At 46.9% G+C, this 21,009-nt stretch overlaps 1 protein-coding gene across 1 annotated transcript; it reads right to left on the bottom strand.

Annotated features, from left to right (window-relative positions):
• Positions 1 to 1,840: 1,840 nt before the first annotated feature.
• Positions 1,841 to 20,909, bottom strand: ATG9A (autophagy related 9A). Its single transcript, XM_082215814.1, has 16 exons — positions 20,800 to 20,909; positions 19,883 to 19,989; positions 15,796 to 15,938; positions 15,279 to 15,322; positions 14,770 to 14,834; positions 14,293 to 14,454; positions 13,591 to 13,732; positions 11,329 to 12,077; positions 10,047 to 10,200; positions 9,589 to 9,768; positions 9,126 to 9,371; positions 7,907 to 8,121; positions 7,251 to 7,368; positions 6,550 to 6,775; positions 5,505 to 5,647; positions 1,841 to 4,574 (listed from the first exon to the last, which is right to left on the bottom strand). Exons 3-16 carry the CDS (start codon positions 15,926 to 15,928, stop codon positions 4,569 to 4,571), a joined length of 2,583 nt encoding a protein of 860 aa, XP_082071940.1. The 5' UTR covers positions 15,929 to 15,938; positions 19,883 to 19,989; positions 20,800 to 20,909; the 3' UTR covers positions 1,841 to 4,568.
• Positions 20,910 to 21,009: the final 100 nt, after the last annotated feature.

Raw genomic sequence — 21,009 nt, 5'->3', positions numbered from 1 at the left:
GGTGGGACGATCGAGGGCAGGTGCTGTCCCCAAATTTATCATGGGCCAGCGTTTCACCCCGATCCCGCTCCTCCGCATTTGTACGTCCGCAGTCTAAAACAAGGATACCGAACTGGAATGAGTCAGCACAATCCTAAGCATGTGTGTACACATCGCAAACGAGCGTGCGTCCGAGTGTGGCTTTGAATCCGGGTTCAGTTTGCTAACGCTGCTGTGAAAGGTGCTGCGGCGGCAGCAAAAAAAAAAGCCTTGGGGGAAAGTGTGCGAACTTGAGCCTATCACTTTTTCTCTGCCTCACAAGGTTGTTGTGAGGATATCATGCAGAGCTGTTTAGAGAAGGATAGGGGCACCGCTGTGACTCTAACTGTCTCATTCCATTCAAAGCTTAATTGAGCCAAGGCTCATAAAGTCTCTGCTCTGAAATATCTAAGACGTGAAAGGAACAGAGTGCACGTGAGAGCCTTAGGAGTGCCTTTTGCCGCTGTCACTACCCAGCATGTGTCCATCATTATGAATTTCATCTTGGACAAGTTAACTACCCGACTTTTATGAAACCAGTAATTTTAAGCTGTCAGCTGCAGAGTGGTGCCCTGGCACCAGTATACAGTAGGATATAAATGTTGTAATAAATAAATAAGCAAACCCCATTTTGTTAGTAACTTCCACTGAAATAATTAGTTAATTATTATTTAAATTTGAATAGATATTCATAGTATTGGGTTATACCTCTTTTTAGATCCTGATGCAACCCGGATACAAGGATTTCCTAGGACTATTTTTAAGCAGTAAAAATGACTAGTTTGTTTTGTTTTAATTTGCTAGTTATGTATTAAAATCAGCTTGTCTTACAGTTCCATTGTATGCAGATATTATGGGCTTTTTATTTAACAAAGTATATATACTGCTTGGAGTGAAAACTCTCAGCAATTTACAACAAATGTTAAAACTATAAAGACAGTTTCCTTAAGATTATCAACAAGACGGGGCATCCCAGAGCCAGAAGTCAGAACTTTAAATCTTAATAATGACACAAAGTATATGTACTCCCACGCACAGCTCTTTCCTTATATTGGCAGGCCTTCTTGTGGCTTGCCTCAGAAAAGACAGTCTAATCCTTCAGATTAAGGATGGAGATGGGGATAAGGGAAGTTGTCTAGGTCAAGAGCATCACCACAGGTCATGGCCACAATTCTTAAACATTTAGCATAGATGCCCTCTGATCCTCCCTGTCCCCTCACGTCCTGACTTATTTTATAAATTGGAAATACATTTTAAAATTGCATTCACACACAAAATCAGTATTGCTACATATGAGTTCTTAGCAGTATTTGGCTATAGAATTATAAACCCAAAAGTACCAGAATGCATTTAGCACGCCCCTTTAAATGTACCCAAACTGGTGCTATGTTCCCTATAAAAAAAACAACAGCTCCTAAGCACATGGTAAATGCTAAATATATTTTTGCTCCTAGACGTGACACACACATTTCTCAGCATTCATTAGGGCCAGAAAAGATGTGCCTCTTTGGATATTATAGCAGTCTGGGGCTTTTTTTTCTGAGGCAACTGGTTGGAACGCAGTTCTGGCACCTCTCAGGTGGGCGCCATTGCCATTCTAAGAGAACCCGAGTGTTCATGATGAGTTGCATTATTTCTTTTGAAAAATAGCACTGTAGCAGTGCATGTACAAAAATCCAGTAGATAGTAACTACCCCATTAGTGCCACAAGCATTGTGATGATGGCCAACTATCCTGTGATCCACCTGGATTCATCTTGTAGGTAGCAGGCTGTTACCCTCAGACACAATGAAAGACAATTCCACAGGCACGGCCACAGCGATCAAAGAATGGAACACCCCTCTTTATTCAGTAGATACAGTACTGTACAGGATGTCAGACATAAGCTCTGTTTTACAAACCACTTGCAGTGCTCCACATAACTCACAGGCCAGCCTCTAGTGTCACAAACGAAGCAGGAGGCCACAGGTGGCTGTACCATGCACAAAAAGATGGGGGCAAAATCAAGACAAGCATAATACATGACAGCTAGAATTCCCACCCACCCCATGTTTTAGCTGAGAACGCTCCTTTTATTCACTGCTAGACCAGGGGTACAGTAACATTTCCACTAGGATGCAGCAGGCTCATCTCTGCCAATGGGGCTGCTCTGCAGCTGATTGCTGTAGTGCAGGGACTGTGACCCTGTAGTTTTCCAGATGCTGTTGGACTCCAAATCCCATCAGCTCCAGCCACCATGCTCCATGGTCAGGGATGATAGGAGTTGTAATAAAGTAAAGTTTCACAAACTACAGGTTCCCCATCCCAACAGTACATAACCAGCACTGATCAAAGTTGCAGTCTATGAAGCTATTCTTTCTACACTCCAGGGGATGTGTATTTTGCAGGAAAGACAGCAAATTAATATTTTACCATCAGTTGTTTTGAATTCCTTAAAATGCACCAGTAATCTGAAGAACGGGGGGAAATCCCAGCACCAGCCATACATCTAAACTACTGACAGCTTGAAACTGCTGCTCACCAACTTCCCTTTTAGCATGTACCCCACAACACCAATGACCACTCTTCTGTTAAACTAGGTTAGGGAGTGGGGAAGTACAGTATACTTTTTGGGCATAATCTCCTTTCTAGAGCAGGTGAACTACCAGCTGTAATCAATTCATTGCTGAGTGCAAATAATCTCTTCAATTCTGAAAGAGGGCAAAGAAGAAAAGAAATCCCAAGAGTCCTGGCTCCCAAGACCTACAATGTCAGTTCTAAGGCCATATAGGGATCTCCATGCAACCCGGCCTGTGCCCATAGAGAGGAAGGATGCATATTTTATCTGTGACAGTAATGGCAAGCTGCTTTTCCTATGTACAACAGGAGCTTTGACAAACAGCTACTGGAGGTTGCAGCAGCCACTGTAAAAAAAAAAAAAAAAATGGCCCCACAGAGAAGACAAAGGAGTCAAAACCACAGGGTTAACCAAGCCATATTGGGACCTGTAGCTCTGATGACAGCGCTAGCATCACCCTAAGCAATAATTGGCTGGTTTGTACCACACCCTCTTGGGATACAATGTTTTCACTGGGCAGTCTGGAAAGTATTATTTGTGATGTTTGCTATGCAAACCATAAAAGTATTTTGCTGTTGTGCTAAGACCACATAGCCCATAAGAATTAGAGGACGACAGTGGAGCCGATGGCATGGTGTTCTTTAGTAATAAAGTGGGGGAACCAGTAGAACCAGCAGAACTTCTGTAGACTGTTCAAGAGAACGCCTTGTCTAGCCAGGCGAGAGGTTCAGCCCTTTCAACAAGAACCTGAAGCCCACCCCAGTTCTTCAGATTGTGACAGGTAATATGTTTGGCATATAGGAACTCTTCTCTTGCTGGCACTTCCACAAGATCTGGATGTTTGCCATTAAGGCATCCATAGAAAAGAGACATCACAAGGAGGGCAGCACTAGCTTGGAGAAGAACCCAAACATTTGTGCCCACAGGAAGTGTATGGGGAATCTGGGAAATATTTAAATAGAGCGATGGGGGTGGGGACAGACAAGTATCGCCTTCCTCCACCCATCCCTCATACCCACAAGTACAGTACCCGGGGCAGAGCCTCATACTTGAGTCTAAATCCTAGCAGGATGAACAAGGTGAGAGCAAGGGGCTACCTCAGAATGGAGCCATCGGTCTGGAGCTGGGTGCCATTTGGTAAGTTTGAAGGAGACTTTGGTCATTTCAGATATTGCCTCAAGCAAAATCTGGTACGGGCTGTGAAGCAATACCCTGCGAAGCCTGTGCTTTGATACTGCAAGAGGGATCCGAAATAAATGTGGCCCCAAACAGTAGAATCATTTGTGCCCACAGGAAGACAAAATCCTGCGGCATGGGTGGTGATGGCACTGCAAGACTGCCTCTTTTGGCTTGGCTTCAAAGGTTGTGAGTGAATGGTAAAGCAGGGAGGAAGATACGCACCCTTCTTGTGTGTGAAAAGCTTCTATCCAAGTTAGGCTCTGCCACTGGAGGAAGCCTGTGCCCCATTCCCATTACAAAAATAATCTCTTGCAGCCCTTCTTTTCCTGAGTCCAAATCTATCGCTTGATTGCATCTTTAATTCCACGCTGTAGTCTGGACAGTGTTACAGCTCTTCCTGCCTCTGAACGGGGGTCCACACAGCAGGTCCTCCTCCTGCTACAACAGGACATTTCAGGCAGGGCAAGCATGGATGCCAGTCTCCTGCACTGTAGTGTGCTCCGTGGTGTACTGTGCAAGTCTCGGATGGTTCTCCAACATGGACGACACGGATGCAGACACGGACAAATATATGTAATCACACACACATCCAGCCCATGCCCAGCTAGCGTGCCACCGGCATGAGGCATGTCTGGATAGAGTTCCGGCCACGATGAAGGCACTGCTGTCTTCACACCTTCCTCACTCTGGCACTGACGCCCAGGACATGGGGACTTGAGCCAACCCATACTTTGTAGGGCAGGGTAACCCAATGTCCCACCAGCTGAGGCGGGCCCACCATGTGGAGCCCACACAAGATCTTCAGCCTTCACAGCTACACCTGAAGGAATTGGGAAGGCAAAGGAAGTTATTTGGGAAGGGGGACAGTGAGGAGAAAGACTGGGTCAAAGCAAAGCTCTGAATACTCCAGATTTTGTGCCAAACAAAGAACCCACCTCCTGAAACTTTCAGTATTTATTTTTAAGCAAGCTGTAGGCTATTTAGCAATATCAGCTGACTACATGCAAAGGAGAATAAGGATCCTCCACCTCTAAAACCCATATGGAAGAGAACATTTTGACAGCTACAGCTGATGGAGGGGCAGAAATGCTGCATATACTGAAATTCCCCTTTCCAAGGCAGAAAATGCCCCCAGCCTTCTTTTGTGTGTGGCTAGCACACTGAAGCTAGAGATCTTTCACAGAATGCCTGCCATTGCTCTCTGTCCCTCCATAGCTTACTCCAGGCTTCCTCAACCTCGGCCCTCCAGATGTTTTGAGACTACAATTCCCACCATCCCTGACCACTGGTCCTGCTAGCTAGGGATCATGGGAGTTGTAGGCCAAAAACATCTGGAGGGCCAAGGTTGAGGAAGCCTGGCTTACTCTCTCAACTTCTCATATTACTCTCTTCCCTCTTACTCTGAGATGACACTTGAGGGGGGGGGAGTCTACCCAAACATGGCTTTCTTTCTTTAATTTATAAATTTAAATTTCTCCCTTCAACCAAGGAACACGGGGCAGCTTACAGGATAGCATTGCCTGATTTATTTGGTCTGCTTTGTGTATGAGTTCCTGAAAGCCCGACTAGTTCATATCAGTAGAGCCTTCCAAAACACAAAATCAAATTATTTTTGTAGTAACTAGTCTTTGGCCAGGTAGCTTCTGGTGATGATAGTGCAGTAATACATATAGCTGCATTAAGAGGCTGCAGATTCCTCTGGTTTCATGACACAGCCATTGCCAATGCCCAAGTATCAACCAGGCTGTACCTTGTGTATCTGAGGTGGCAACTCATCTTCCAAGCTCTCCTCTGGCACAGGCTCTGGGTGCCGAGCAGTCTGGCCATCTTCAGCCCACCCCCCAAGTGGCAGCCGAGCGAAGTGTGATGGGGCTCTGTGCACCATGCCAGGGTCTGTGGGAAAACAAAGAGGGAAAGATAACCACCGGATGGGGTAGCCAAAGTTAAATGAGATCAGTTTGCTGCAAAATCTGTTTGGGGCTTCCAGTCTGCTCTGTTCCTCATTACCACCCAACACAGATACAGTAGCTGGGAAACAGTGGCGTAAGTGGAAATATAATATCTTGCAAGTACTCTTGGTCTTTTTTGTTTCCACCTGCTCCTCTAACCAAGTCTATTAAGCAACACCCTACCCTGCCAGCTTTGGCCATGCCCCTTGTTGAAAGAAATAAGTATATGGATAGCTTTGTGACCAGAACAACGAAGACTCTTGTGGCACCATTTAAGACTAATAAATTTATTATGAACCATAGTCTACTCCATCTGATGAGGTATGAATATGTCATAAATTAGTCTTTAAGGTGCCACATGCTTTCATGGACTGGCATGGTTACCCTTCTGGAAATTCATAACCAAAGAAAATTGAGCCTTCTGAAAATCAAAACTAAAGAAAATGAGAGCCCAAATCACAGAGAAAATGGTGCCTTCTGAAACGGCAGCAACGAAAGCAAAATGGATTTTTGAACTTCCCAAACTCATAATGCCACTCTTGTAGCACTGCTAGCCAGTGCTCCAAACCTGCTGATCAGCAAGGAGTAAAGGCTTGAGGCAATCTGAGAGTGTAGGCAGCACAGGTAAAGGCTTGCCTCTTATATATGATGCGCTGGCCATGTCATCAAAAGGGTACACCAAAACTGTCAAGCAGCATGTCAGACTGATATCTAATCTTTTTCTCTCATTGCCCTGTAGTTAACAAGAAATGCCAGCATGTGTATGTGCAGGGTTTGGCAGGAAATAAAGCCTTTTCTGGCTAAGGAATATGGAAGTGCTGTGAGTTTGGTGTTCCTGAAACATACCTGAGACACCACCATATCGGCGCTGGAAGCCGGCTTGCAGAGCAGCTGTCTCATCACCAGCCTGGCGAGGCGAGGCGAAAGGATAACTGGCTGAACGGGGAATGGCACTGCTTGGGGTGCCCTGATGAGCATCGGGCTCCTCCTGGGCACTTTCACCACTCTCATCACTCTCTCGCCGGTGCCACAAGTGCCGCTCAGGCTCCAACTGGGCATGCTGCTTGTGTAACTGAGAATGGCAGGGAGTATTAATGGGCAGCCAACTAGAACACTATGGTGACATTGACGTGTGTCCCAAGCAAGCCCAGTTTGGGACCTGATACAATCCAAGTATCACAGGCCTCCACATAAATATCACATTTACAGCCTTAATTTCACATGCTTCTACACAGGTCTATGCAAGTCATCACCTGCATCCATGAAAGTTTTGCTCACATCCTGCAAGCCTATAGACTCTCTACTTATCTTCAGTTGTGCACAAATTGTCATAAATCATGGCCCAGTGAAGGAAGCCTTTGCTCCCAGCCTGATTTCTGTATAATGAAGGGCCTATCCCTTAGGTTAGGAGCTATATCACAGTACAGAGGCTTATTCGGTCCTCCTTTGCTGTGCTCATTCAGGTACACACGTCTCAAGATGCAGGTCTACACAGAACCTTCAGGGCCCATTGCAAAGGCCTGCATGATTCTTGATGTTCAGCTCACCTCATGCATGTAGAGTGCATGCAGACTCATCTCAGTAGAGGCATATTCTGAAAGGATCAGGCTCTGAAGCTGGCCCTCCCAGGCACTACTGCCAGAACTAGCTGTCCTGGCATCAACCCTGCAAGCCAGAAGGGAGAAAAGAGTCAAGTCAAGATGTGTTAGAAAGAGTAATTTGGAGTCCAGAAGGCACCTTCTTGCCACTCCACACTTTCCCCCCTCCGAGCCTAGAAAGGGTGACATCAACCATACCACCGCTGTAGCCTGATAACTAAAAGGATTCCAAAGTGTGTGTTTAGACACACAGCAATCTTTTGGGGAGCTTTGCAGAACTGGATAGCTTTCTGCTGTCCCTCATAACCTCAGCTCCAAACACAAGGAAACCCTAAGCCATGGGTGGGGAGCTTGTGACCAGTCTTTGCCACTGGCCATGCTAGTTGGCACTGATGGGAACTGGGAGTCCAATAGGAGGGAGGTAATAAAAGGCATAAAAAGCTCTTGCTGCTGCTTCAAAGGCACATCTGGGAGGCTGCCTCCTGCTCTAACACACAGTAATGTATAGCTGTGCTGGGAAAAGCCTCATGAAATAGTCCTCCGAACACTCTGGGTAAAGTGCTGGTGAGGTGCTCAATAGCCCTTTACAACATGCAGCTTCTTACCCTGAGCCTGCCATTGTGCCAGGACCCCGATGTTGGGAACCTTCTGTGTGGGAACTCCTGTGGGCTGCCTGCGTTGACTGAAGAGGAGAGAAAGAACGCAGGGCAGATGCCACCTCAGACACAGCCGAGAGATGCCGTGAGGCCTGCCCATCACGGACTGCCTGGTAGCCCAGGACTGAGGAGCCTGCAATCACATTGGCAATCAGGCTGTGTGGCTGCAGGGAGAGAACAGAGGAGGGAGGTGTGACCCAGGCAGGAAGATCCAAAGCCTGCCCCATCTATCTACATTCAACGCTTCACCACCACAACTGAACTTTGCAAACCACCCTGTGATTCTTGGATGAAGGGCGGTTTTATTTTACTAAAAATAAAAATAAATAACTTCACCTTTGCCTTTGCAATGGGGATCCTGAATTCTCTCCACATTTTGGAAAATTAGCCCACCCATCTCCAGCCCCCGCAATTCAAATGCTTTCTAAATGGTGACACTCGGAAGAGAAGATGCTACAGGTGTTGGGGGGCTTTCTTATAGGAAAGACAAGCGATTCAGTGAGAAGGGGATTGTTAATCACATTAAGAGATCCTAAACACAAAAGGACCTTAGGTTTTTGATTCTATGCAGTTGGATGAGTGAAATTGCAATAATGTAACCACAAGACACCAAGGACCTTCTGGGGGTGGGTGGGAGGGATGTTGCTTATTTATGTCTGACTTTATTTACATTTGAGTGTTATTTGTGCATCTTATTGAACAATATTTATTCCAATATCAATTCATATCAACAGGAATCTCATTGATTCATCACAATTCCATTTTGCAACCTTTGAGTCTTCCGTAAGCTTAAAACTTTCACAATAAAAATATACAGAAGCAATAAGATATTCTAGGGAAAGGAATTGGGAAATAAAGGAGTGGGGAGAGAGGATGGGTAACGTGGAGAATCTGAAGGTGCCAACTTTTAGGAGAGTATGGCTAACATTTGCTGAAGAGATAACAGGAGACAGAATTAGCATGCTTGCAAGAGGAAGGTAGTCTAATTAGGTCACAATGAGACAGTGGCAGCCATACTACCATGGCACTCAAATGACTCCACACTGAGCCCAGAAGCCCACACAGAAACATTACCCCCATCCCACCAAAAAGAAACAGTTCACTCCCAATCTCTCCCTATGATAAACCAGGATTATGTCCTGTTCTACCACACACTAGTTCCCAATACCTCTGATTCTGACTGCAAGGACTGAATGGAGGTGAAGAGGGCATTGTCAGGCAGGACAGCCTGCTGGGCCAGAGCCAGGCTGCTGTCGCGGTGCACACGCTCCTTAAGCAAGCCGATGAAAGCCGTGCTCTCCCGAGGAGGTTGCCAGTGTGGGTTGGTGATAGCAAAGTGCATGAGGGACAACTCCGTCTTGCCATCCTCGGCTTGTTGGTAAACGGAAGCCTCTGTCTTCCCGGCTGACATCCACTGCAAAACAAGAGAGGGACAGGGTGTTTTGCACACACCGTGCAGCTGCCTCAATGGGACTAGGAGCAGCCAGCAGACACAAGGGCACTGCAGACCTGACCTGCGAGCAGCATCACAGCTGCATACTGGGGTAGGACAGGGGCACTGCAGGGTGTTTGTGACCCAGGACGAGGCAAGGCATGTCGGGCCCATGATGCTGCCCCTCACTGGGACCTACCGCAGGGTGTCCATGCCACCGCACATCCATCTGGGCAAAGGAGCAGGTATCTCCCACACCCACCACCTCCACAGTGAAGTTGCGGAAGAAATCAATTATCTCCAGAGCTTTGGGCCTCAGACAGAAGATGAGGATCAAGGGAGTCACAATGGGGCTGAGCAGCTCTTCCAGGATGAACACCTTAAGTAAAGGAGACAAAGGCATTAAGTTCAACAACTGCACGGGTGTGTATCACTTGTGAAACCACAGCACAGCCTCAAGACATGACTGCATGCATTGGGGAGGAAAACTGGGGGAAATACCAGTGATTCTTTCCTCCCACATGCCCTGGGGTCAGAGAACCTCCCCCATTTGGGGGGGGGGAACTCCATGGACAATACATGCTTGGATCTAGTCAGGGTTTATGCAAAGGGCAGCTCTTATATGATTTCCTCCCACCCTACCCTGCCCCACCTCACCGCCTTGTACTGGAAGAGCTGGGAGAATTCATCTCGGGTTTCATAGCGGTGGGCGTTGCCCTGCCAGTGGTCAGGCATGTAGTGGATGTGTGCCAGAATCACCCGAAGCAACTGCTCTGGGCAGAAGACCAGGTGCTGGTCTGGGATGAAGGATCTGCAAGACAGATGGGACAGGTGTCAAGGAGAGCTACTTTCCTTCATAAAAGCAAGCAGACAGGCACCTTATGTTCTAGGGGTCCCCAGCCCCATGTTCCCTCTTCATAGAAAGATGAACACAGAGGAGTGTAGTGAGATAAACTATTTATGGGTCAGATCTAGCAGGTTCAGCTTTAACAAACTGGTTCACTGTGGAGGGAGATGATAATTTCACACATTTATGTACTTATTTATATCCTTATTTGCAGTACAGAACTGTTCAGACTGCCTTTGATAAAAGGGTAATACAGATTCAGTGATCAGCCAAATTCCTAAATTCTGGATTTCTGACTCCTAATTCAACATTAAGTCAGTGGCAGGTTACATCAATCTAAAATGTCAGAAGCTGATCAACTATCAATTACAACATAGGAATTTTCAGGTTGATTTTTACTGCACATCAATATACAGCACAGCTAACTCTTTTTAACCAGCAGCTATACCTGCTATACCACTCCCACCATTGTTTCATCTCTCAGATATCAAGCTGAGCTGATGTTTCCAACGCCTTTCCCCCCCATTTCTGTCCGCTTACCCTAGTTTGTGACTCACCCCAGAGTATTACCTTCAAGCAGTGCCTGTCACATTCTTCAGGGACAGATAGAAGCTCTGCCCTTGCTTGATCTAGGCAAAAGCTGAAAGGCAAGTCTAAGGTTGCACTATTCTAGAAAAACCAGGCTTTGCCTCGAACCATCCCAGGGGCCTTCTCATTGCAGATGTCACAGTTTAAACAACTCCAAGGCACCACCATCACTGAGATCACTAAACCAGGGAAGCAACCTGTTTTGCAGAGCTGAAAGACGTGGGCTGTTAAGCTTAATCAATTTCCTCAAGTGTCCTAGCTACCATTGCCACGGAAGGAAAAGGCAATACAGGCAATTCATCTCCCATTAACTTTCTCAGTGGGAGACCCAGCAGAAAAACTTTTGTAGCTTAATGCAATTTTTGGTCAGCAGAATGCCTTTAATTATTCACCTGTCAATTCTCTGATTGGGTGCTCCTCATAATAATGGCAACCACCCTATTAATGCCAAGACTCAGAGAACAAAAACAAAAACTCTTCTGTTCACAGCCAATCTCAACTCACCTGCAGACAGTGACAGCCACACCCAGAATGGTGACTGTGGTGAGGACATGCTCCACAGCAAGCACGTCTTCATCATAAATTGTGAGGGCAATGAGGACAGCGAGGATGGAGCCAGCAAAGAAGGCCACATTCTTAGCCACGACAGTGAACAGAGGTGAAATGAAGCAGTTCATGTACTTGGAGGCTGGCTTGTAGCCCTTGCTGAGGCGTGAGTGCAACTCATGGTCCAGCTCATTGAAGTGCCGCAGGTAGCAGCGGCCGTAGAGAGACCAGCAACGAGCCCCCAAGCTTCCTGGCTCTCGCTTCAGAATCTCTGTGTAGCTGAAGAAGGCGTAGAGGATCTGCCAGATGAGGATGAGCGGACACAGCAGAAAATTAGCAATGCCAATCCAGAGGATGCGGGTGCCCAGCTTTTCAGCCAGCTCCAGGCGGTTGCTGCCTCGCTTGTACTCAGCCTTGAGACTCCACTCATTCTCAAAAAGTGAGCCAGGGCCCCAGAAGAAGATGAGCTCAAAGTTGTACTTGAGGCCACGCGTATAGAAGATTGTATCGCCCAGTAGGGGGAGGTGGAAGCGCATAGGCAATAGCGACTTGTTCACCATGGCCACCATGTAGTTCTTGAAACGCAGGATGCGGTGGTAGATGTCCAGTTCTGTCAGCTCCTTCTTATGGATGCAGATCTGGTGTTCCTTCTGGATTTGGACAATCCGTGCCTGCACCTCCTGCCATGTGTAGTAGGGCAAATTGGACTGCAGGCAAAGAGAGGGATGGTGAGGTTAGTGCTGTGACTAGGCTAATCCTCTTGATGGGTATACACTCCCTTTTGAAGGAGCAGGTACACAACTTGGGGATAATTCTGGATCCATTGGTGTCACTTGAGGCTCAGGTGGCCTCAGTGGCATGGAGTGCTTTCCATCAGCTTTGGCTGGTGGCTCAGGTGACCCCAACTGGACAGGGATAGCCTAACTTCTCTTGCTCTGGCAACCTCTAGGTTAGATTACTGCAATGCACATGGGACTGTCTCTGAGACATTTCTGAAACTTCAGCTGTTGCGGAATTCAGTGGCCAGGTTGCTCAACAAGGCAGGACTGTTCAAGCATGTAACACCAATCTTGGCCTGACTGCACTGGTTGCCAATTAGTTTCTGGGCCCAATTTTGACATATAAAGCCTCAAACATCTCAGGACCGCAACACCTCAAGGACCATCTCTTTCCATATGAACTAACCTGGACCCTGCAGTCATCATCTAAAGTGCTTCTCTTTCCATATGAACTAACCTGGACCCTGCAGTCATCATCTAAAGTGCTTCTTCATGTCCCCCCTCCACAAGAGGTCCAGAGGGTAGCAACATGAAGATGAGCCTTTTCTTTGGTGGCTCCCCATTTGTGGAATGCTCTCCACACAGTGGTTCACCTGGTGCCATCATTATATATCTTTATGTGCCAGGCAAAAACTTCCCTTGATATCCAGGCCTTTGGCCTTTAACTATCTGTGGCCTTTTAGAAGTGGGTAGGTTTTTAATATATTTCTCCCCCCACCCCACAATGGTTTTGATGTATCTGGGGATGGGTTTTTTTGTCCATTTGGTTGTTTGTTTGTTGCTTTGAGTTGTCTTGGGAAAGCTAAAGTGACTGACAGATTTAACAAACAAAAACTTTCCCCACTCCTGAAAAAGGGGAAGGGAATTGGTTATGCAGAGACTCAACTTCTAACACTCTTGGGCAAGGACCAAATAACAAACACTGGCAAACCAGACAATGACAGCTGCAGAACATACTAGCCCTGCCACTCAACCAAGCAAGTCAGATTGAGCAACCATGGGATTAGCAGCAGACCAGAAAGATCAGCAGCAGTGTACAACTCTGGAGGAAGGTCACTAAGGGACAGAGGAAGATTCAGGAGTGGAAGATTTTTCCCTTAAAGGAGAAGAAGCAACAGGTCTTATCTGCAGGCTTCTCACTGCTTGGAAAAGAACATGAGACACTAAGAACTGAATTGCAGGATCAACCCAAATGTTATTCTGGGTCAAACCAAAAGTCATGTTGGTCCAGCATTCTGCCTCCAGTAACAGTCAGTCAAATGCTCCTGGGAAGCTTGCAAAAAAAAAAAAAAAAAAAGTGGGGGAAGGATATGGCAGTACTGATTTGCTTGTAATCAGGTAATCAGAACTATATTGCTAAGGTGTCAACATTCCCTATCAATAGCACATTGTGTAAATTTGTGTATGCATGTCTAACAGTTCCCAGAGCACAGCATCTTACCATGGGAATCTTGAGAGCGTTGATGTAAAAAGAGTGGATTTCCCAATAGCAGCAAATGTTGTAGATGAATTTAATCAGCCGATGGATCCAGAAGACCCCCGCAATCACCAGGATAGAGATGAGAAAGCCATTGGCCTGGATCCTATGAGAAAGATGGATTCACAGAAAGGAAGAAGCAGCTACCTCCCTTCTGGTCGTCACAGTTATTTCCAAAGCATGTGCCAACCCCTCCTTCTTAGATTGCTAGAATTCAGGTGGGTGCAAGGCTTTGCAGTGCTGAGATACATTAAACTGTACTAATGGGCATCTGGGCTGGAAAATCTGAGAGAAGATGGGTACAGCTACAAATGTGAATACAAAGCTTTCTCTCACAGTTAATCCACAAGACACTGAGGGGCCAAATATTGTCTAGTATATTAAAAGTCCAGCTGGCTCGTCAGGGGCCCGACTTTATCACTGACATTAGTTTAACACTGGAGACCCCAGATTTGGCGGATATAGAAGCAAACATCTGAAAGCAGTTTTGACAGCAATGCTCACTTTGCAAGAACTAAATTTCCGAGCCTTCAGCTACAATTGAGTGTGACTTAAAATGCAAAGTAGAGGATCTTCCACTTCAAGAGGCCTCTTGGATTTTAGACCCGACCAAGATGGGCTAAGATGTGGTCAAATTTAGGAAAGGATAGTCCTTGCTAACTTTACCTGGCACTGCACTCATTGGGAGGCAGGAAGGCATCTGGCAGGGTCACCTTGACAGGGTCACTGGAATGCTGGCTGTGATTCACCAGCTTGTTAGCAAACAGGATATCGTAGTCAACACAGCTGACAAGGAATGTGGTGAAGGCCACAACAAAGATGAACTGCCTGTGAGAAGAGAAGATGTGTCACACTAGGAGGCACTCAGCCTTCCCCGCTCCCATCTTCAAATTATCTGGGCCAGCAGAAGGCACCAGCTGTATAAATCCTTCATACCAGAGACATCTTGCATAAAGAGAATCAGGAGTAGGATTTGTTTTCCTATCAACCTGAATGACAGGGAATTGGGGCCAGGGAAGGATCACTAGCTCCAGCAGGAAACCAGAACTCTTTTTTTCACCTCTGACAAGGTGCCCATGGTAATACAATGGATGTCCACTTCCAATCCTGTTTTACTGGAAGAGACATGGAGTTCATACTCACATTAATTCAAAGATCTCACTGATGAGCATACAGGTGAAGCCATTCTTCTGGTGCAGGTTATAGACGTGAGGGGTACAGTCAAAGAGAATTGCTCAGAATATTGGTTGCAGTACCCACCCTTAGTTTCACCAGAGACTAGTCTCCCATTAGCAGGAAGCATCTCCTTTTCCAGTTCAACCTGCCATGCTATTAAGTCACGATTAGCCACCATCAGGAGGAAAGAGTCAGTAACTTTCTGCCGTAAAGAATTCCATTTGAGGGGGTGATTGCAAATCTCCTTGTATTGCTATGTTGCTGTCTGGCCTGTAAACCTGTATGGGTTCCAGAGGCTGGTTCTTGATTATGCTATCCTTTGTTCCTGAACTGACACTGAAAGGTCCTTTGCCTCTTGGAGTGTTTAATGGGCCACAAGGAACCTTGTAAAGGGTTCCCAGCTCTGCTGCAACCGAGCCCCACCACCAATCCTGACAGCTGGGATACAACCATCCCTGCCCTTCAGGTAAGGATATACGAGAGAAAAAGAGGTCCAGATTCTCAATGTGGTGCCAGGGAGCTGCAAGAAAGACAAAGTGAAAAAAGAACCCTAAAATTCTACACAGCAGAAAGAAGCCAGAGGGAGAGGGAGCTGCGACACAGCATCCCATGGCCCCATCCAAGCCCAATATTTTAAGAACAAAAGTTCAAAGCTGAACCCTAAAGACACTTTCTAGAGAGAAAGCCTTGCTCAATTTTGTGGGAACTTACTAAGAACATAAGACCAAAGGCCCGTCTAGTCCCACAGTGGCCAGTCACATGCCTCTGGGAAATCCACAAGCAATACAAGAATGCAACTGCCTTCTCCTATTACTGCTGCTTCCCAGGAACTGGCATGCTTGAAAACATGCTGCACAGCAAATGCAGTTTCTCCAGAAACAGAGTCAGAATCCCACTTCCTGTTCAGATTAGTCTTTCACTAATCCCAGGCACCATCAGCACTGATTTGTGGGGTGCCTGGCGCCAAGGCTGGCCACTCACAGCTGTACTCACATTTGCTGCCCTCGGCAACATGAACCATCAGGTCCTCTTCTCCTGGGGGAGAGTCATTGTAGGACGCCTCCAGCCGCTGATACTCTGTATCAAAGTGAGCCATGTTGTCACTGAGCTGGGCCTCATCCAACATCACACAGGCTCTGGGGGGGGGGGGAAAGACAGGGTAAAAAAAAAGTAACATTTAAGACATAACTAGAAGGCATCAGTTGGGTTGGGAGACACATTTCATTTTAGTTTTACCCTTAAAAGGAACTGGAAGCTTCTGGTGGGGACCAAATAGCAGAGGGCAAGGAAGGAAAAGAGTGGAGAGAGGAAAGCAGGAGACAAAACAGCACAAATTAAGAAGTAGGAAATAATTATTGGTGGTGAGAGCAGGAAACACTGCCTGATCATGAAACATCCTGTCCAAACCTATTCTGGGTTTTGAATCTTTGCTTTACATCATATTTACAAACTGTTGTCTGCAACAAAGTTGTTGTTGTTATACATTTAATTTCATGAACAGGCAGAGCAGGGACTTGATACATACCGTTGCAAGTATATCAATCTCTTCCCACACACAAAGGAAAGTACAACGTTTCAACTAAAGGAAACCTATCTAGCTGGGGTTTAGAAGAACTTCAGCTTCACTTTCATTTTAGCATACTTTTCTAGCTTTCTTTCTATACCAGAAGTGAAAAATGCAATATAATGAAAAAAAGGTAAATAAAAAAACTTTATCTAGTCTAGTATCCTGTACCCACGGTGCCAAATCACATGCTCTTGTGTATCTGAGAACCTGTGTATGCATGCATTCACATGCATATTTTCAAAACAGATTCATAGTAAAGCACAACATATATGCAAACTCAAAGGTGCATTTTATAGCCAATATTCTAACACATTCAAACTTCTAGTCTAGAGAAAAGCAAGAGTTCCTATGCTACAAGGTGTGAAATTAAGTGATGGAGCTATGGGACCCTGGGAAGATAGAGAGAATTTGCCAAAGGTGATCTACTGAGGCTCAGATGAGATATTCCTGCAGCTCTGTGGATGTAAGTATGCAAAAGACTAAGACCATAACTAGGGCCAGGAATTCTATGCCCTTGTGACTTCAGCTCTTTGGGGAACCAAACTTCATGATACTGGGTGACAGGACCCTTATCAGGCTTCTTGATCTGGCACCCAGCACTGCGTTAAAGGTGTACCTTGAGAGTGACATGGAGTTGCATGGACAGTTGTTGGAGGGGTGACTGAAAGACACAGACTGATGCTCAAACTACCCTAAAGTAAGGTCTGGAGATCTCTAGTATGGTACGTACAAGGAAAGGGTCCAGTGATATAATGAGGAGGATTTTAGTGACATCTAGGTGGAATGAAAGGCAATTATCTGTGGGAGAATCTACCCTTCTGGGAGGTGTGTGTGTCCATGAGGGAGTGTAATCAAGAGAGATTCTCTCTCAGGTTGACTCTCCTTCTGTCTCAAGGGATCAAGAAAAGGATCTAAGTTTTTGAGGTTTGCATTCAGTGACCTTTTCATTGCCACTGTCTTTTAGTCTCATCATCATTGCAACTCAGCATTTTCAGTTATTTAATCATTAAGGTTCCTGCCACACAGCAACTTGCTAGAGAGGGTCAGAAAAGGTAGGCAAAGGGGGCAATTACTCAGGGTTGTTGTTCTGCTGCTGTTCCCCCTACAACTGGTATTCTGTGGCCTGCTGCCTCTGATCCAGGTGGTAGTATACACCGTATTTTTCGCACCATAGGACGCACCGGACAATAGGACGCACTTTGTTTTAGAGGGGGGAGAACAAGAAAAAAAATTCTCCCCCTCTCTGCCCAGCGCCCCTTCAGTGAAGTGGCAGGAGACGCTGCACAGAGAGGGGGAGAACTTTCCCCCTCTTGTTTTCCCGCTCTAAAACAAGGTGCCGTTTAAGGTGCGTTCAGGCGGCTACCTTGGAAGCCTGGAGAGTGAGAGGGGTCGGTGTGCACTGACCCCTCTTGCTCTCCAGGCTTCAGGTTCAGGGGAAGCCCACCACCAGCCCCAAAGAGCAGGTCAGGGAGCAGCGGAAAGGCGCAGCGGAGAGGCTCCTGCCATAGCCGCGCGTCACCTCTCCAGCCGGGAGAGGGTCGCAGGGCTATGGCTTCTTTAGCCCTGCGCGCGCTCTCCCGGCTGCAGAGGTGACGCGCGGCTGTAAAGGCTCCTGCTATAGCCGCGCGTCACCTCTCCAGCCGGGAGAGGGTTGCGGGGGGCTGCTTTAGCAGGAGCCTCTATAGCCGCGCGTCACCTCTCCAGCAGGGAGAGGGTCGCGGGGGGCTGCTTTAGCCCAGCGCACGCTCTCCCGGCTGGAGAGGTGACGGGCGGCTATGGCAGGAGCCTCAATAGCCGCGTGTCACCTCTCCAGCCGGGAGAAGGTCGCGGGGGGCTGCTTTAGCCCCGCGCGCGCTCTCTCCCGGCTGGAGAGGTGACACAGGGCTGTAAAGGTTCCTGCCATAGCCGCGCGTCACCTCTCCAGCCAGGAGAGGGTCGCGGGGCTATGGTGTCTTCGCTCCATAGGACGCATACACATTTCCCCTTCATTTTTGAAGGGGAAAAAGTGTGTCCTATAGAGCGAAAAATACGGTAGGCATTGTGAATAGTAGCCTTATCCCCATGAATTTGTCAAATCCTTTTTTAAAGCTCTCTAAGTTTATGGCTTTCACTACATCCTATGGTATCAAATTTCAATTTTGCAGGTGTGTTTATCAGTTCCCTTTATCAGTCCTGAATCTCCCACTTCGCTGAATGGCCTCAGGCTCCAGCACTATGGCAGAGCAAGAGGAAAGTCCTCTCTATCCACTTGCTTCACATCATGTATAATGTTATTTCCCTCTGACATGCTCCCCCTTTAAAAAAAAACAAAAAAAGTTACCCAATGTTTTTGGTTTACCTTTTCCACACTTTCCAGCTCTACAGTATCCTATTTTGGGATGTGACAGACGGAATCATTGGCACGTAATTTTCCCTTTTCACTTCTGTCACACACACTTTTAATAATATTTTTTATTGTTGATCTTAATGTTTTTAGCTATATGCGCCTCAAACCTTACTTTCTTTTTTGAATTTGTTTTGCAAGCATGTGTTCCATTTTGTTCTCCTTAATTGAGCAAGACCTCCCATTTTGTGAAAGGAAGAAGCCTTATTGCCTCTAACAGCTTCCTTGCTTCTATTACACTAGCATCTTCCCTGACTTGCAGTATACATTCGAGCTATGCTTTGGAGAGATTTGACCCTCTAGTCTTTCACTTTCAACTTGACTTTCAACCAATCATTTCATTTTTGAGATTTCATTTTTTGAAGTCAAATGTGACTGTGGACATCCTTAGCCATTCTCTACTCTGCTTACATATATGTTGAATTTGATAACTTTTTGGTTACTGTTTCCAACTAGTTGAACAACACTTAAAATATTGCACAAAGTACTGGCACCACTTACGAGTAAGTTCAGGGTCGCGTCTCAGATAAGTTCCATGACCAAATGTTCTACAGCACAATCATTTAGGATATTTAGAACTTTTAACTGTCTGTCATGACTAGAACATGGGCGGACTACAGTCATGTGTGACCTCTTCTCTCTTTCTTTTCAACAAGCGATCGAACGTATCCATTCTTGCCTTAGTAGATAAGACATGTATTGTTGGATAAGACCAGAGTTAGCCTACTCCCACATTCTTGGCAAGAATTCTACCAACCAGCAGGCCAACCAGAAATCAGTGATTCACCCATGGACTACTACAAAGTTTCAACCCACACTTGGATTAAAGGATCCTTGGGATACTGTAACAGCATGTCAAATGATTTTTCTTAATTCAGAGCATGTACATATATTCTTGCCACTTTTGCAAATAAAAACAACCACACCCATTCTTAAATATTTCTCCTTATTTACCATGTACTTTGACTCATGTAGATGCAGTGCCTACAGCTACAGGAAGGGCACACCCATCTTACTTGGTGTAAGCTACTACAATTCAGACAGACAAAAACAAATGGCAAAATAAATCCCTCTTGAAGCAACACCTATGCACATGGTGCACACACACACACACACACTGAGAGACTCACCTGCTCCATCTACCCCTAGTGCTGCAGGAACCCCCTGCTTGTGCTGTGCTCTGGGCATCTGACTGGCATCTCTAGCCTTGGATCCCCAATGTGCTTTTCCCCCCTGCCTGAAAAGAAAAAAGGCAGGATGTACACTGGAGATGGAGACTTTCAAGGGGCATGTGGCCGTTTGGCTGGCAGGATGACCCTTGGAGGCTTCTGGTTCCACTCAGGGCTGGATTTAGGTTTGCTGAGGCCCTAAGCTACTGAAGGTAATAGGGCCCTTTATATGTCCAGCTGTCAGCAACAAATTGTTCCTGTTTTTTGTGTTGAATATATGCTATATGGTAATTTATGGACCTAATAGGTCCATACACAACACAAAACACTGTTGCTGTATGTGGGTTTTAATTTATTTAGTTTTATCTTATATTTTGGTGTTTTTTTCCTTTTAATTTTTTTTGGGGCCCCAAAATTTATACGTAAATCCAGCACTGGTTCCACTCAACACTCTCCAACCGGAAACAGGACCAGCTCCAGGCCCCTTTTGTAGGGTTGATTGGCGAAGAAGGGGCTGGTTCTGCTCCCCCGGCGCCGCGAATCAAAAGAGAGGGAATCCAGGGCGAGACGGCCTGCTTCGCCAGGTGAGGAAGAGCCGGAGGGGAGCCAGCTCATCCGCCGGATCCCTCCTCCCAAGTTGGAAAGGCACCGCTGCAGAGAGAGGGACCGGGGGGGGGGCCTTTTCCTTGGGCGGCCCCAGGCAGCTCCTCCGAGGCTGTTTTGTTTTGGCTGAGCCGGGCCGGGAGGGGCCTTCCTCGGAGGTTGTTTACTTGGGAAGCGGGAGGGAGGCGGCGCGGCGGGGGTTCCAAGGCGAGGCCCACGTCCCCGTCCTCCCCCCCCCCGGCCATCCCTTTCCCGGCGGCGACTGCGCGGCTCACCTCCAGGACAGTCGCCCCTAGTGACCGGACCCGGGGCTCAGCCTCCTCCGCCGCCGCGACTTCCCAGGCTCTGTCTGTCACTCTCTCTCTCTCTCTCCGCCCCACTCGCCTCCTCCCTTGTCCCGACCGGCGGGCGCTTTCCGCTGCCAATGGAAGGCCGGGAAAGGACGAGGAGGTGGGCTCGGGGAGGGCCAATGGGAAAGCTGCGGT

This window comes from Podarcis vaucheri, assembly GCF_965113315.1.
Source record: "Podarcis vaucheri genome assembly, chromosome: 1".
Taxonomy (NCBI): Eukaryota; Metazoa; Chordata; class Lepidosauria; order Squamata; family Lacertidae; genus Podarcis; species Podarcis vaucheri.
Note: the sequence above shows the minus strand (reverse complement) of the source record. Positions and strands in the feature narration are given on the sequence as shown.

Bases quoted from the DNA above. Each gene is read 5' to 3' on its own strand.
- ATG9A (XM_082215814.1), bottom strand. From the start codon at position 15,928: ATGTTGGATGAGGCCCAGCTCAGTGACAACATGGCTCACTTTGATACA. The intron at 12,078-13,590 runs GTAAGATGCTGT...CTTTGCCTGCAG, and splicing joins ACGCTCTCAAGATTCCCATG to TCCAATTTGCCCTACTACAC. The intron at 7,369-7,906 runs GTAAGAAGCTGC...TCTGGCTTGCAG, and splicing joins GGCACAATGGCAGGCTCAGG to GGTTGATGCCAGGACAGCTA.